This window comes from Oncorhynchus clarkii, chromosome 17 (genome assembly GCF_045791955.1).
Source record: "Oncorhynchus clarkii lewisi isolate Uvic-CL-2024 chromosome 17, UVic_Ocla_1.0, whole genome shotgun sequence".
Lineage (NCBI taxonomy): Eukaryota > Metazoa > Chordata > Actinopteri > Salmoniformes > Salmonidae > Oncorhynchus > Oncorhynchus clarkii.
In genome coordinates, this window is record NC_092163.1 from 84149118 (window position 1) to 84166179 (window position 17062).

At 44.6% G+C, this 17062-nt stretch overlaps 1 protein-coding gene across 4 annotated transcripts in view; it reads right to left on the minus strand.

The window, feature by feature from the left end:
- Positions 1-17062, minus strand: part of LOC139371473 (sarcolemmal membrane-associated protein-like) — a 121057-nt gene that overhangs the window by 68155 nt on the left and 35840 nt on the right. For all 4 annotated transcript variants that reach the window (XM_071111914.1, XM_071111916.1, XM_071111913.1 and 1 more), the window contains exons 6-8: positions 8927-9022; positions 4854-4925; positions 4623-4763 (exon numbers count right to left, since the gene is read on the minus strand). In XM_071111914.1, the coding sequence (XP_070968015.1) occupies positions 4623-4763; positions 4854-4925; positions 8927-9022 (309 nt within the window). The remainder of the gene's footprint in view (positions 1-4622; positions 4764-4853; positions 4926-8926; positions 9023-17062) is intronic.

Below are 17062 nucleotides of genomic sequence, written 5' to 3' on the forward strand. Positions count from 1 at the left end.
TAACCCCTCCACCCAGCCTACAGTCAGACAGGACAAGTTGAATCATGTATTTAACCCCTCCACCCAGCCTAGTCAGACAGGACTAGTTGAATCATGTATTTAACCCCTCCACCCAGCCTACAGTCAGACAGGACAAGTTGAATCATGTATTTAACCCCTCCACCCAGCCTACAGTCAGCCAGGACTAGTTTAATCATGTATTTAACCTCTCCACCCAGCCTACAGTCAGCCAGGACAAGTTTAATCATGTATTTAACCCCTCCACCCAGCCTACAGTCAGACAGGACTAGTTGAATCATGTATTTAACCCCTCCACCCAGCCTACAGTCAGCCAGGACTAGTTGAATCATGTATTTAACCCCTCCACCCAGCCAGGACAAGTTGAATCATGTATTTAACCCCTCCACCCAGCCTAGTCAGACAGGACTAGTTGAATCATGTATTTAACCCCTCCACCCAGCCTACAGTCAGCCAGGACTAGTTGAATCATGTATTTAACCCCTCCACCCAGCCTACAGTCAGACAGGACTAGTTGAATCATGTATTTAACCCCTCCACCCAGCCTACAGTCAGCCAGGACTAGTTTAATCATGTATTTAACCCCTCCACCCAGCCTACAGTCAGCCAGGACTAGTTTAATCATGTATTTAACCCCTCCACCCAGCCAGGACAAGTTGAATCATGTATTTAACCCCTCCACCCAGCCTACAGTCAGACAGGACTAGTTGAATCATGTATTTAACCCCTCCACCCAGCCAGGACTAGTTGAATCATGTATTTAACCCCTCCACCCAGCCTACAGTCAGACAGGACTAGTTGAATCATGTATTTAACCCCTCCACCCAGCCTACAGTCAGACAGGACTAGTTTAATCATGTATTTAACCCCTCCACCCAGCCAGGACAAGTTGAATCATGTATTTAATCACGGGGCGGCAGGGTAGCCTAGTGGTTAGAGCGTTGGACTAGTAACCGGAAGGTTGCGAGTTCAAACCCCCGAGCTGACAAGGTACAAATCTGTCGTTCTGCCCCTGAACAGGCAGTTAACCCACTGTTCCCAGGCCGTCATTGAAAATAAGAATTTGTTCTTAACTGACTTGCCTGGTTAAATAAAGGTAAAATAAAAAAAATAAAAAAAAAATGTATTTAACCCCTCCATCCAGCCAGGACAAGTTTAATCATGTATTTAACCCCTCCACCCAGCCTACAGTCAGCCAGGACAAGTTTAATCATGTATTTTACCATGTCTAATAGACAAATGTTTTAAAATGTTTAGCAACGTTGTGCTGTACTGAACAGGCCCCAGCCAGGTATGAAGGTCTGTCTCACCTCGACCTCTGACAGCTTCCTGACCACCTCTACCTCGTCTCCAATCTAACCCTATCTAGCTCATTTTGGAACATGGCTGTGGGTACAGCCAAACAACAGATGCAATGGATTCGACTTCTGCTTTACTTCCTTACTGCAGTGCCAGTGGCAAACTTGCCAGAGTCAATTATTAGAAAGAGTCCATTTTTAGACTATAAAAGGTCAAGTATACAAGTCTAAGTGTCATTTTATAATAATTGAATTGAAGTTGGCTTGAAAATGTTTTGAGTTTCTGCCGCGACCGTTAGTGGTAGATGGCGGCATTCTGTCTCTGCACCACACTATCACACAGGGGAGTTATAACGCTGATCTAGCGGTAGTCTAAACTGTGGAACAAATTATATTTTCAGAAATTAATGGAGGTGTTTTCAGTATGAGAATCTCTCTTCTGGCACTAGAGTCCTGCATTAGGCAACAATAACAAAAAGTGTGGGTGGTCCTGGAATTAAGACAGAGCTTGGGTAAATACAAATGGGGGAATGTCACTTGACATGTGGATTGACGATTTTTGAAAAATAGGCACTGTGTGCTTTTGGTTTCTCTCCCACTAAAAACAGAAAGAAATCATTTTAAATAACAAACTGTCTGTATTTACCAGAGTGAAAGAGTGATAGCCCCTCTATATAAAGTGAGTTTCTGAAACGGAGTCCTTCTTTGCTGATGTACAGAAGAAACTGAATGAAAGAGTCCAGCGAGGATTTGAGTGACTCCCTCATTCTTGGCTTTGGATCAAAATAATTAAGTACCAACATTCTTTCTGATAGTCTTGAATAAAGAAATGTTTTGACCAAGTTAATCTGCTCATGTGGGTGTTCAATTATTTATGACATTATGGTTACAATGAAGAATGTAAACAAAATAAATCCTCATCATAATGAATAATCAGATGCGTGTTGCAAGCTTCATTTCCTCTTTTTTGTACTCATTTTATCTCCAGCATCACTCTGCCTCAGGGCCTCAAACAGCACCATTTTGTTTCTCTCTGTCGTCCACACGCACTTTAAACATTTGGATCATAAAGCATTTAAAGGCAGACATTGGTTGATTTTAATAGTTCTGGACAGCCAAATGTCTAACTCCACCCATACCTTTGATTTTTTAACATTCCCAGAAGGCAGATTATTATAACCTACTGCAGGCCTAACACCTATGTGTTTAACCTTCTGAATTAACGATTGTACTGAAGATAGAAGCCGCCTCTTAATGAGTTCAGAGAGCCGATCTGTTATCCAACCATTATTATTGTTAACCCTGCATTATAATTATATAAACTCCCCTTAGATATTCTCTGTAGGGTTTTAAATTTCTAAATCAATATCACAGACCAGATTTGCCCCTTGGATATTAATTTAGAATCCTCCAATCCTCAAAATGTAATTAGATCTACAGGGACATTTTATTGATCTGCCAGTATTTTCTTAATGAGTTCCGAGAGCCGTGTCATACCAATTATTAATGGATTATCTACCATGGCAACCACTTGTTAGGAAAAAAAATTAAATGATGTGCGTCATTTAAAAAAAAATCGAATACAATAATATATTTGTACCACTAGATGCAGTGTTTTTATTTACAGTAGTGATGACAGCTCGTGGCATTTTGTTTTTCACTAGCGTAGCAGGCTGTGAATTCTGCAAACAACGTTTGCATGATGAGCTATTAGCAGGACAATAGACTCTTCAACCTTTACAAGAGGATAGTCTAATAGCTCGGCTACTGTAGTCCCCCAACTTGGAATGTATCAAGTACTCTAAAGGTTTACATTTCTAACTCCAAACCTCATGCAACCGCACAAATGTCGGATCAACCACATACTGTACAGTATTTATGCATTTGTTAATAAAATAATGATAAAAATACTCTTTCAAAATGCTGATGTTTTTTTCAACTATCAGCAGGACAATAGGGAACTGAATGACAGAATATAGTTTTGCGGCAGCCCACAAGCTGTGCTGCAGTACGACACAACTTTTATAAAGGAAGAACCACTGAACTAGTAGTCCTGTTCTGATAATAATAACCTTAGTTGTGCTAGAGTTAAGTCCCGGAGCCATCCACCAAGCCAATAACGAGCATGATAAACTACACAACACACCATTCAGGAGGTCTCTAACACACAGATAGTGGTTCAGACCATTCAGGAGGTCTATAAAACACACAGATAGTGGTTCAGACCATTCAGGAGGTCTATAAAACACAGATACTGGTTCCAACTATTCAGTGCTTTCAGGGTGTGTTCATTATCATAGTGACAACTGCAAATAATACCTCAATGTAAATGTAGGCCTATTATGATATACAACCTATTTAAATGTAGCTGTTTAGCCTGCACATCTTCTACATGTCATTGCGTGCTTCGCGGTTTTTGCGTGCCTCGTGGTTTTTGCGTGCCTCGTGGTTTTTGCGTGCTTCGTGGTTTTTGCGTGCCTCGTGGTTTTTGCGTGCCTCGTGGTTTTTGCGTGCCTCGTGGTTTTTGCGTGCCTCGTGGTTTTTGCGTGCCTCGTGGTTTTTGCTACGGCGTATCAACTAACAGAAACAATACGGTGTATCAACTAACATAAACAATACGGCGTATCAACTAACAGAAACAATACGGTGTATCAACTAACATAAACAATACGGTGTATCAACTAACATAAACAATACGGTGTATCAACTAACATAAACAATACGGTGTATCAACTAACAGAAACAATACGGTGTATCAACTAACAGAAACAATACGGTGTATCAACTAACAGAAACAATACGGTGTATCAACTAACAGAAACAATACGACGTATCAACTAACATAAACAATACGGCGTATCAACTAACAGAAACAATACGGTGTATCAACTAACAGAAACAATACGGCGTATCAGCTAACAGAAACAATACGGCGTATCAACTAACAGAAACAATACGGTGTATCAACTAACAGAAACAATACGGTGTATCAACTAACAGAAACAATACGGTGTATCAACTAACAGAAACAATACGGTGTATCAACTAACAGAAACAATACGGTGTATCAGCTAACAGAAACAATACGGCGTATCAACTAACAGAAACAATACGGCGTATCAACTAACAGAAACAATACGGCGTATCAGCTAACAGAAACAATACGGCGTATCAACTAACAGAAACAATACGGTGTATCAACTAACAGAAACAATACGGTGTATCAGCTAACAGAAACAATACGGCGCTTCAGTGTTTTAAAACTGTTAGAAAATGAGGTGGATTGAACAGATAGGCCAGTCTCACCTCAACCTCTGACAGCTTCCTGGCCATCTCTGTCTTCTCCTGCAGGACCCTCCTCAGGGACTCTTTGGCAGTAATCTCATAGTTGTACTTGTCTTCCTGCAGAGTTACCAGCTCGTTACGCATACCATTCTCTGTTTGGTTCTGAAGAGAAAGAGAGGGAGAGAGAAAAAGACGTCCCCTCAAAACAACTCCTAACCAAATATATGACCAAATATTTGTAAATGTTCTTACTTTAGAGTAGGACTGCAGCTGGCTGCCCATCACCTCTAGTCTGGAGAGAAGCCGGTCCTCATCTATCAGAGCCTGGAAGAGAGCGAGAGAGAGAAAGGTCAGCACACCATAACCTAACCATAAACACCATAAATACCATAACCAGAAGTACAGAGAGAAGGGGGGGGGGGGGGGGGGGGGGTGTTTTGGGTACATTCTAAATGTCGTGATTCCAGGCAAAATTAGGCAAAGTTATTGAATTCTTTATCGAGTTCACCTCTTGGAAAAAATGTGTTGTGGTATTGTGTAGAAATACATGACTTTACAATTAAAATGACTGAACATTGAATTCGGTGTGTTGTTTTGGACATTGTCTAGGCCTATATGTAAGAGAACATTGAACCTTTAACCTGTCTTCTCTTGAGATTAAGGCCCAGTGCAGTCAAAGATGTGATTTTCCTGTGTTTTACATACACTACATGGCCAAAGGTATGTGGACACGTGCTCGTCGAACATCTCATTCCAAAATCATGGCCATTACTATTTAGTTGGTCCCTCCTTTGCTTCTATAACAGCCTCCACTCTTCTGGGAAGGCTTTCCACTAGATGTTGGAACATTGCTGCTTTTACAGCCTTCACTCTTCTGGGAAGGCTTTCCACTAGATGTTGGAACATTGCTGCTATAACAGCCTCCACTCTTCTGGGAAGGCTTTCCACTAGATGATGGAACATTGCTGCGGGGACTAGCTTCCATTCAGCCACAAGAGCATTAGTGAGGTCAGGCACTGATGTTGGGCGATTAGGCCTGGCTCGCAGTCGGCGTTCCAATTCATCCCAAAGGTGTTCGATGGGGTTGAGGTCAGGGCTCTGTGCAGATCAGTCAAGTTCTTCCACATCGATCTCGATACCATTTCTGTATGGACCTCGTTTTGTACACGGGGGCATTGTCATGCTGAAACAGGAATGGGCCTTCCCCAAACTGATGCCACAATGTTGGAAGCACAGAATCATCTAGAATGTCATTGTATGCTGTAGCTTTAAGATTTCCCTAAACTGGAAGGGGCCTAGCCCGAACCATGAAAAACAGCCATAGACCATTATTCCTCCTCCACCAAACATTACAGTTGGCACTATGCATTCGGACAGGTAGCGTTCTGCTGGCATCCGCCAAACCCAGTTTCGTCCGTCAGGACTGCCAGATCGTGAAGAGTGATTCGTCACTCCAGAGAATGCGTTTCCACTGCTCCAGAGTCCAATGGCGGCGAGCTTTACAACATTCCAGCCGACGCTTGACATTGCGCATGGTGATCTTAGGCTTGTGTGTGGCTATTCTGCTATGGAGGGTATCCGGGAGGATGCTGTTGATGTGAGCCATGACCAGCCGTTCAAAGCACTTCATGGCTACATGGCCAAAGTGAGTTCTACGGATCGGTAGTCATATAGGCAGCTTACACCTTCGCTTCCTTGGGCACAGGGACTATGGTGGTCTGCTTGAAACATATAGGCATTACAGACTCAGTCAAGGAGAGGTTGAAAATGTCAGTGAAGACACTTGCCAGTTGGTCAGTGCATGCTTTGAGTCCACGTCCTGGTAATCCATCTGGCCCCGCGGCCTTGTGAATGTTGACCTGTTTAAAGGTCTTACTCACATCGGCTACCGAGAGTGTTATCACACAGTCATCCGGAACGCCTGGTGCTCTCATGCATATTTCAGTGTTACCTCGCCTCGATGCGAGCATAGAAGTGACTTAGCTTGTCTGGTTGGCTCCTGTCACTGGGCAGCTCTCAGCTGTGCTTCCATTTGTAGTCTAATGGTTTGCAAGCCCTGCCACATGATTCGATCTTAGTCCTGTATTGACGTTTTGCTTGTTTAATGGGTCGTCTGAGGGCATAGCAGGATTTCTTATAAGCTTCCGGGTTAGAGTCCCACTCCTTGAAAGTGGCAGCTCAAGCCTTTAGCTCAGTGCGTATGTTGCCTGTAATCCATGGCTTCTGGTTGGGGTATGTGCGTACAGTCACTGTGGGGACGACGTCCTCAATGCACTTATTGATAAAGCCAGTGACTGACATGGTGTACTCCTCAATGCCATTGGAAGAATCCCGGAACATGTTCCAGTCTGTGACAGCAAAACAGTCCTGTAGTTTAGCATCTGCTTCATCTGACCACTTCCGTATTGAGCGAGTCACTGGTGCTTCCTGCTTTAGTTTTGCTGGTAAGCAGGAATCAGGAGGATAGAATTATGGTCAGATTTACCAAATGGAGGGCGAGGGAGAGCTTTGTATGCGTCTCTGTGTGTGGAGTATAGGTGGTCTAGAATTTTTTTCCCTCTGGTTGCACATTTAACATGCCGACAGAAATTTGGTATCACTGATTTGAGTTTCCCTGCATTAACGTCCCAGAACACTAGGGGTACCGCCACTGGGTGAGCGTTTTCCTGTTTGCTTATGGCGGAATACAGCTCATTCAATGCCGTCTTAGTGCCAGCCTCTGACTGTGGTGGTATGTAAAAAGCTACGAAAAATACAGATAAACGCTCTAGCTATATCATGTGGTCTACAGCTCATCATGAGATACTCTACCTCAGGCGAGCAAAACCTTGAGACTTCCTTAGATATTGTGCACCAGCTGTTGTTTACATAAATGCATAGGCCCCCACCCCATGTCTTACCAGAGGCTGCTGTTCTGTCCTGCCGATAGAGTGTATAACCTGCCAGCTGTATGTTCTTAATGTCGGCGTTCAGCAACGAATCGGTGAAACATAAGATATTACAGTTAATGTCCTATTGGTAGGATATACGTGCTTTCAGTTCGTCCCATTTGTTTTCTAGCGATTGAACATTAGCTAGCAGAACTCGTTGTCTTATCCTCACAAGGCATCTTGATCTCTTTCCGCGAAACCTTTTCCAGCGAATCACGGGGATCTGGGCCTGGTGTCCGTAGTATATACCTTGCATCCGACTCATCAAAGAAAAACTCCTCGTCCAATTTGAGGTGAGTAATCCCAGTTCTGATGTCCAGACGCTTTTTTCGGTCATAAGTGACGGTAACAGCAACATTATGTATGATTTAGCCACGACAGAAAACAGAGCATTTAGCCACGTCAGAAAACAGAGCATTTAGCCACGTCAGAAAACAGAGCATTTAGCCACGTCAGAAAACAGAGCATTTAGCCACGTCAGAAAACAGAGCATTTAGCCACGTCAGAAAATAGAGCATTTAGCCACGTCAGAAAATAGAGCATTTAGCCACGTCATAAAACAGAGCATTTAGCCACGTCAGAAAACAGAGCATTTAGCCACGTCAGAAAACAGAGCATTTAGCCACGTCAGAAAACAGAGCATTTAGCCACGTCAGAAAACAATTAGGAAAAGAGGATGTAGACGTGTCAGAAAACAAAGGATTTCTACTCATCGTTACCACTTTCATTACATGGGACGTACAAATTCAAGCAAATCATGCTCTCCTCTGTGTAAGGAAATGCAACTGCGTTTTACAAAGCAGTAAAAGGTTACAACACAGGGCTGGATACAACACAGGGCTGGATACAACACAGGGCTGGTTACCACACAGGGCTGGTTACAACACAGGGCTGGATACAACACAGGGCTGGATACAACACAGGGCTGGATACAACACAGGGCTGGATACAACACAGGGCTGGATACAGCACAGGGCTGGATACAACACAGGGCTGGATACAGCACAGGGCTGGATACAGCACAGGGCTGGATACAACACAGGGCTGGTTACAACACAGGGCTGGATACAACACAGGGCTGGATACAACACAGGGCTGGATACAACACAGGGCTGGATACAGCACAGGGCTGGATACAACACAGGGCTGGATACAACACAGGGCTGGATACAACACAGGGCTGGATACAACACAGGGCTGGATACAACACAGGGCTGGATACAACACAGGGCTGGATACAACACACACTCAGGACCACATATTGGCACTAGTGTCAGTGGTTACGTCCTATTCCGCCAACTTCCTGTGTTGCATCCCACTAATCTATTAGTTCATTCATCTCACCATTTTAACCTATATCTGTCAGTAAAATTCCAAAATACTGTGTATCTGTACCTGCCAGCTGCTCTCTGAAGCCTCCTGTGTGGTGGCCAGTAGGCACTGCAACGTTGCCAACTTCTGTTCCAACATCTGCTCCCTGTGTAGGGCCTCCTGCCGGGGGGAGAGAGGGGCGAGGGAGAGAGAGCGACAGGAGAGGAAGGGAGAGCGATAGGAGAGGAAGGGAGAGCGATAGGAGAGGAAGGGCGAGAAAGCAGAGAGAACGAGGGGGAGAGGAGAGAAAGGAGAGAAGGAGACCGGGAGAGAAAGGGAGAGCGGGGAGAGCGAGTGGAGAGAAAGGGCGAGAGAGGAGAGGGAAGGAGGGAGAGAGGAGCGGGAAGGAGGGGAGTGGGAAGGAGGGGGGAGAGAAAAGTGCAATGGGGGAGAAGAGCGGGAGAGAAGGGAAAGGAGAGGGAGAGAGAAGGGAGAGCAAGAGGGAGGGGCGAGGGAAAGAGGTTTGGCGTGGGGAAGAGGTTGGGGGAGCGGGGAAGAGAGAGAGAGGGGAAGAGAGAGACAGGGGACGGGCCGAGGGGAGAGCGGGGCGAGAGGGAGGGAGCGGGGCAAGAGGGAGGGGCGAGGGAAAGAGGTTGGGGGAGCGGGGAAAAGAGAGAGAGAGGGGAAGAGAGAGAGAGAGGGGAAGAGAGAGAGAGGGGACGGGCCGAGGGGACGGGCCGAGGGGAGAGAGCGGGGCGAGAGGGAGGGAGGGAGGCGAGGTAAAGAAACTATTAAAACCTACCCAAACCAGAAACTGTGGATAGGTGGCAACATTCATGCAAAACAAAGCGAGAACCATCGCATTTAACCGTGGCAAGGTGACTGGTAATATGGTTGAATACAAACAGTGTAGTTATTCCTTCTGTAAGGCAATCAAACAGGAACATTTTTAGTACAGAGACAAAGTGGAGTCGCAATTCAATGGCTCAGACACAAGACATATGTGGCAGGGACTCCAGACAGTCACGGATTATAAAAGGAAAACCAGCCACATCACGGACACCGACGTCTTGCTTCCGGACAAACTAAACACCTTCACCCGCTTTGAGGATAACACAGTGCCACCGACACGGTCCACTCCCGAGGGCTGTGGGATCTCGTTCTCCATGGCCGAAGTGAGTAAGACATTTAAGAGTGTTAACCCTCGCAGGGCTGCAGGCCAAGACGGCATCCCTAGCAGCGCCCTCAGAGCATGCGCAGACCAGCTGGCTGGAGTGTTTACAGACATATTAATCGCTCCCTATCCCAGTCTGCTGTCCCCACTTGCTTCAAGATGGCCACCATTGTTCCTGTACCCAAGAAAGCAAAGGCAACTGAACTAAATTACTAACGCCCCGTAGCACTCACTTCTGTCATCATGAAGTTCTTTGAGAGGCTAGTCAAGGATCATATCACCTGCACCTTATCTGACACCCTAGACCCACTTCAATGTGTTTACCACCCCAATAAGTCCACAGATGATGCAATCTCCATCCCACTGCACACTGCCCTATCCCATCTGGACAAGAGGAATACCTACATCAAAACACTGTTTATTGACTATAGCTCAGCCTTCAACACCATAGTACCCTCCAAGCTAATTTTTACACTCAGGGCACTGAGTCTGCAACCCGCCTGGTACAACTGGGTCCTGGACTTCCTGACAGGCCACCCTCAGGTAGTGAAGGTAGAAAACAGCACCTCCACTTTGCTGATCCTCAACACAGGGGTGCGTGCTCTGCCCCCTCCTGTACTCCCTGTTCACCCATGACTGCGTGGCCATGCACGACTACAACTCAATCAAATTTGTAGACGACAACAGTAGTAGGCCTGGTTACCAACAATGAAGAGAGAGCCCACAGGGAGGTGGTCAGGACCCTGGCAGAGTGGGGAAAATAACTTCTCACTCTCTCAACGTCAACAAAATGAAGGAGCTGATCGTGAACTTCAGGGAAGAGCAGAGGGAGCACGCCCCCCATCCACATCGACGGGACAGCAGTGGAGAAGGTGGAACGATTCAAGTTCCTCAGCATACACATCACTGACAAACTGAAATGGTCCACCCACACAGACAGCGTGGTGAAGAAGGCACAACAGCACCTCTTCCACCTCAGGAGGCTGAAGAAGTATGGCTTGTCACCTAAAACCCTCAGAAACTTTTATAGATGCACAATTGAGAGCATCCTGTGGGGCTGTATCACCGCCTGGTACAGCAACTGCACTACCCACAACCGCAGGGCTCTCCAGAAGGTAGTGCGGTCTGCACAACGCATCACCAGGGGCAAACTACCAGCCCTCCAGGACACCGACAGCACCTGATGTCACAGGAAGGCCAAAAAGATCAATGACAACCACCCGAGCCACTGCCTGTTCACCCCGCTATCATCCAGAAGGTGAGGTCAGTACAGGTGCATCAAAGCTGGAACCGAGAGACTGAAAAACAGCTTCTAAGTCAAGGCTATCAGACTGTTATATAGCCATCACTAGCCGGCTACCCACACAGTTACTCAACCCTGAACCATAGAGGCTGCTGCCCTATATACTGTACATAGACATGGAATCACTGGTCACTTTAATAATGTTTACATACTGCTTTACTCATCTCATATGTATATACGGTATTCTGTTCTACTGTATTAAGTCAATGCCACTCCAACATTGCTCGTCCTAATATTTATATTTGACTTAATTCAATGTATTTTAGTTTTAGGTGTGTGTATTGTTGTGAGATGTTAGATATAACTGCAGTCGGAGTTAAGGACACAAGCATTTAGCTACACCTGGAGTAACATCTGCTAATTACGTGACCAATACAATGTGATTTGAAATCGAATCGTTATGTCATATGCTTTGTAAACAGGTGTGTACACTAATGGTGAAATGCACATACATAAAAATACAGTGAATAAGGCATAACCATGAGGAAACATAACATGGCACATACATAGTTAATCGGAAGTTTACATGCACCTTAACCAAATACATTTAAACTCAGTTTCACAATTCCTGACATTTAATCATAGTGAATATTCCCTGTCTTAGGTCAGTTAGGATCACCACTTTATTTTAAGAATGTGAAATGTCAGAATAATAGTAAAGAGAATGATTTATTTCAGCTTTTATTTCTTTCATCACATTCCCAGTGGGTCAGAAGTTTACATACACTCAATTAGTATTTGGTAGCATTGCCTTTAAATAGTTTAACTTGGGTCAAACATTTCGTGTAGCCTTCCACAAGCTTCCCACAATATTTTGAGATCAGGGCTTTGTGATGCAGTGGCTTCTTCCTTGCTGAGCGGCCTTTCAGGTTATGTTGATATAGTACTTGTTTTCCTGTAGATATAGATACTATTGTACCTGTTTCCTCCAGCATCTTCACAAGGTCCTTTGCTGTTGTTCTGGGATTGATTTGCACTTTTCGCACCAAAGTACATTCATCTCTAGGAGACAGAACGCGTCACCTTCCTGAGCAGTATGACGGCTGCATGGTCCCATGGTGTTTATACTTGCGTACTATTGTTTGTACAGTTGAATGTGGTACCTTCAGGCATTTGGAAATTCCTCTTGGCTGATTTATTTTGATTTCCCATGACGTCAGGCAAAGAGGCACTGCATTTGAAGGTAGGGCTTGAAATACATCCACAGGTACACCTCCAATTGACTCAAATGATGTCAATTAGCCTATCGGAAGATTCTAAAGCCATGACATAATTTTCTGGAATTTTCCAAGCTGTTTAAAGGCACAGTCAACTTAGTGTATGTAAACTTCTGACCCACTGGAATTGCGATACAGTGAATTATAAGTTAAATAATCTGTCTGTAAACAATTGCTGGAAAAATGACTTTTTTTTTTTTTGTCATTTGTTAAGAAATTTGTGGAGTCGCTGAAAAACAAGTTTTAATGACTCCAACCTAAATGTAAACTTCCGACTTCAACTGTACACACACACACACACACACACACACACACACACACACAGGAATCAAGCTGTATCCATCATTAGTCATCCATCTAATGAGCTTGCCTGATGCTTTCAGCACTGTGATTAAAAATGAAGACGCATTACTAAAGAAGGAGCCAGAGATCAAGATACCTAACCAGAAGGACAAAACCTGTTCCGGACCCCGACCCCCTCCTCCTCCTCCTCCTCATCCTCCTCCCGGCTTTCACAGATTCTGCAGTTACGCTCCTGAAGGGGCAGGTAATAGGCAACACCAGCTGTCGGCAGCCTTTTCCATTTTATCCTACCATTTCTACTGATGTTCCTGCCAGTTATCATTTTCATGCGCACAAATTTCTTGGAACAGTTTAATTTAATTTATAATAACGTCTTCATATGTCAAAATCATTGTCATGTAGTTAATCAAAATTATATTTAAATCTAAATGAAAATGATAAACCTAAAAAGTAACTACTATTGTAATGACCTACATGAAGCCAACAAATAAAAACATTGCAGCCTGCAGGTAGAAAATATCCAGATAAAAATAAATATCCCATAAATCAAATTGGCTATGCATGGCCTGTCTGCAAGGAACGTGAAACATTGTGTCAACTATTAACTTTGGGCCTGAAGCTCTGGATAGCAAACTTGCAACATGGTATCAGTTTCCCTGTGCCAGTGAGCTCTGGACAGAAGCAGCTGTAGGCTGGATAAGAGATAAGTAATAATCAGGGGCTGGATAAGAGATAGGGAGTAATCAGGGGCTGGATAGGAGATAAGGGATACGAGATAAGGAGTAATCAGGGGCTGGATAAGAGATAAGGAGTAATCAGGGGCTGGAAAAGAGATACGGGATAAGGAGTAATCAGGGGCTGGATAAGAGATAAGGAGTAATCAGGGGCTGGATAAGAGATAAGGAGTATTCAGGGGCTGGATAAGAGATAAGGAGTAATCAGGGGCTGGATAAGAGAAGGGATATGGAGTAATCAGGGTCTGGAAAAGAGACAAGGGATAAGGAGTAATCATGGGCTGGATAAGGAATAAGGAGTAATCAGGGGCTGGATAAGGGATAAGGAGTAATCAGGGGCTGGATAAGAGATAAGGGATAAGAGATAAGTAGTAATCAGGGGCTGGATAAGAGATAAGGGATAAGAGATAAGGAGTAATCAGGGGCTGGATAAGAGATAAGGAGTAATCAGGGGCTGGAAAAGAGATAAGGGATAAGGAGTAATCAGGGGCTGGATAAGAGATAAGGAGTAATCAGGGGCTGGATAAGAGATAAGGTGTAATCAGGGGCTGGATAAGTGATAAGGAGTAATCAGGGGCTGGATAAGAGATAAGGGATAAGGAGTAATCAGGGGCTGGATAAGAGATAAGGAGTAATCAGGGGCTGGATAAGAGATAAGGTGTAATCAGGGGCTGGATAAGAGATAAGGAGTAATCAGGGGCTGGATAAGAGATAAGGAGTAATCAGGGGCTGGAAAAGAGATACGGGATAAGGAGTAATCAGGGGCTGGATAAGAGATAAGGAGTAATCAGGGGCTGGATAAGAGACAAGGGATAAGGAGTAATCATGGGCTGGATAAGGAATAAGGAGTAATCAGGGGCTGGATAAGGGATAAGGAGTAATCAGGGGCTGGAAAAGAGACAAGGGATAAGGAGTAATCATGGGCTGGATAAGGAATAAGGAGTAATCAGGGGCTGGATAAGGGATAAGGAGTAATCAGGGGCTGGATAAGAGATAAGGGATAAGAGATAAGTAGTAATCAGGGGCTGGATAAGAGATAAGGGATAAGAGATAAGGAGTAATCAGGGGCTGGATAAGAGATAAGGAGTAATCAGGGGCTGGAAAAGAGATAAGGGATAAGGAGTAATCAGGGGCTGGATAAGAGATAAGGAGTAATCAGGGGCTGGATAAGAGATAAGGTGTAATCAGGGGCTGGATAAGTGATAAGGAGTAATCAGGGGCTGGATAAGAGATAAGGAGTAATCAGGGGCTGGATAAGAGATAAGGTGTAATCAGGGGCTGGATAAGAGATAAGGAGTAATCAGGGGCTGGATAAGAGATAAGGAGTAATCAGGGGCTGGAAAAGAGATACGGGATAAGGAGTAATCAGGGGCTGGATAAGAGATAAGGAGTAATCAGGGGCTGGATAAGAGATAAGGAGTAATCAGGGGCTGGATAAGAGATAAGGAGTAATCAGGGGCTGGATAAGAGAAGGGATAGGGAGTAATCAAGGTCTGGAAAAGAGACAAGGGATAAGGAGTAATCATGGGCTGGATAAGGAATAAGGAGTAATCAGGGGCTGGATAAGGGATAAGGAGTAATCAGGGGCTGGATAAGGGATAGGGAGTAATCAGGGGCTGGATAATTGATAAGGGATAGGGAGTAATCAGGGGCTGGATAAGAGATAAGGGATAGGGAGTAATCAGGGGCTGGATAATAGATAAGGGATAGGGAGTAATCAGGGGCTGAATAAGAGATAAGGGATAAGGAGTAATCAGGGGCTGGATAAGGGATAAGAAGTAATCAGGGGCTGGATAAGAGATAAGGAGTAATCAGGGGCTGGATAAGAGATAAGGAGTAATCAGGGGCTGGATAAGTGATAAGGAGTAATCAGGGGCTGGATAAGAGATAAGGGATAAGGAGTAATCAGGGGCTGGATAAGAGATAAGGAGTAATCAGGGGCTGGATAAGAGATAAGGTGTAATCAGGGGCTGGATAAGAGATAAGGAGTAATCAGGGGCTGGATAAGAGATAAGGAGTAATCAGGGGCTGGAAAAGAGATACGGGATAAGGAGTAATCAGGGGCTGGATAAGAGATAAGGAGTAATCAGGGGCTGGATAAGAGATAAGGAGTAATCAGGGGCTGGATAAGAGATAAGGAGTAATCAGGGGCTGGATAAGAGAAGGGATAGGGAGTAATCAGGGTCTGGAAAAGAGACAAGGGATAAGGAGTAATCATGGGCTGGATAAGGAATAAGGAGTAATCAGGGGCTGGATAAGGGATAAGGAGTAATCAGGGGCTGGATAAGAGATAAGGGATAAGAGATAAGTAGTAATCAGGGGCTGGATAAGAGATAAGGGATAAGAGATAAGGAGTAATCAGGGGCTGGATAAGAGATAAGGAGTAATCAGGGGCTGGAAAAGAGATAAGGGATAAGGAGTAATCAGGGGCTGGATAAGAGATAAGGAGTAATCAGGGGCTGGATAAGAGATAAGGTGTAATCAGGGGCTGGATAAGTGATAAGGAGTAATCAGGGGCTGGATAAGAGATAAGGGATAAGGAGTAATCAGGGGCTGGATAAGAGATAAGGAGTAATCAGGGGCTGGATAAGAGATAAGGTGTAATCAGGGGCTGGATAAGAGATAAGGAGTAATCAGGGGCTGGATAAGAGATAAGGAGTAATCAGGGGCTGGAAAAGAGATACGGGATAAGGAGTAATCAGGGGCTGGATAAGAGATAAGGAGTAATCAGGGGCTGGATAAGAGATAAGGAGTAATCAGGGGCTGGATAAGAGATAAGGAGTAATCAGGGGCTGGATAAGAGAAGGGATAGGGAGTAATCAGGGTCTGGAAAAGAGACAAGGGATAAGGAGTAATCATGGGCTGGATAAGGAATAAGGAGTAATCAGGGGCTGGATAAGGGATAAGGAGTAATCAGGGGCTGGATAAGGGATAGGGAGTAATCAGGGGCTGGATAATTGATAAGGGATAGGGAGTAATCAGGGGCTGGATAAGAGATAAGGGATAGGGAGTAATCAGGGGCTGGATAATAGATAAGGGATAGGGAGTAATCAGGGGCTGAATAAGAGATAAGGGATAAGGAGTAATCAGGGGCTGGATAAGGGATAAGAAGTAATCAGGGGCTGGATAAGAGATAAGGAGTAATCAGGGGCTGGATAAGAGATAAGGAGTAATCCGGGGCTGGATAAGAGATAAGGGATAAGGAGTAATCAGGGGCTGGATAAGAGATAAGGAGTAGTCAGGGGCTGGATAAGAGATAAGGTGTAATCAGGGTCTGGATAAGTGATAAGGAGTAATCAGGGGCTGGATAAGAGATAAGGAGTAATCAGGGGCTGGATAAGAGATAAGGGATAATGAGTAATCAGGGGCTGGAAAAGAGATAAGGAGTAATCAGGGGCTGGATACGAGATAAGGAGTAATCAGGGGCTGGATAAGAGATAATGAGTAATCAGGGGCTGGATAAGGGATAAGGAGTAATCAGGGGCTGGA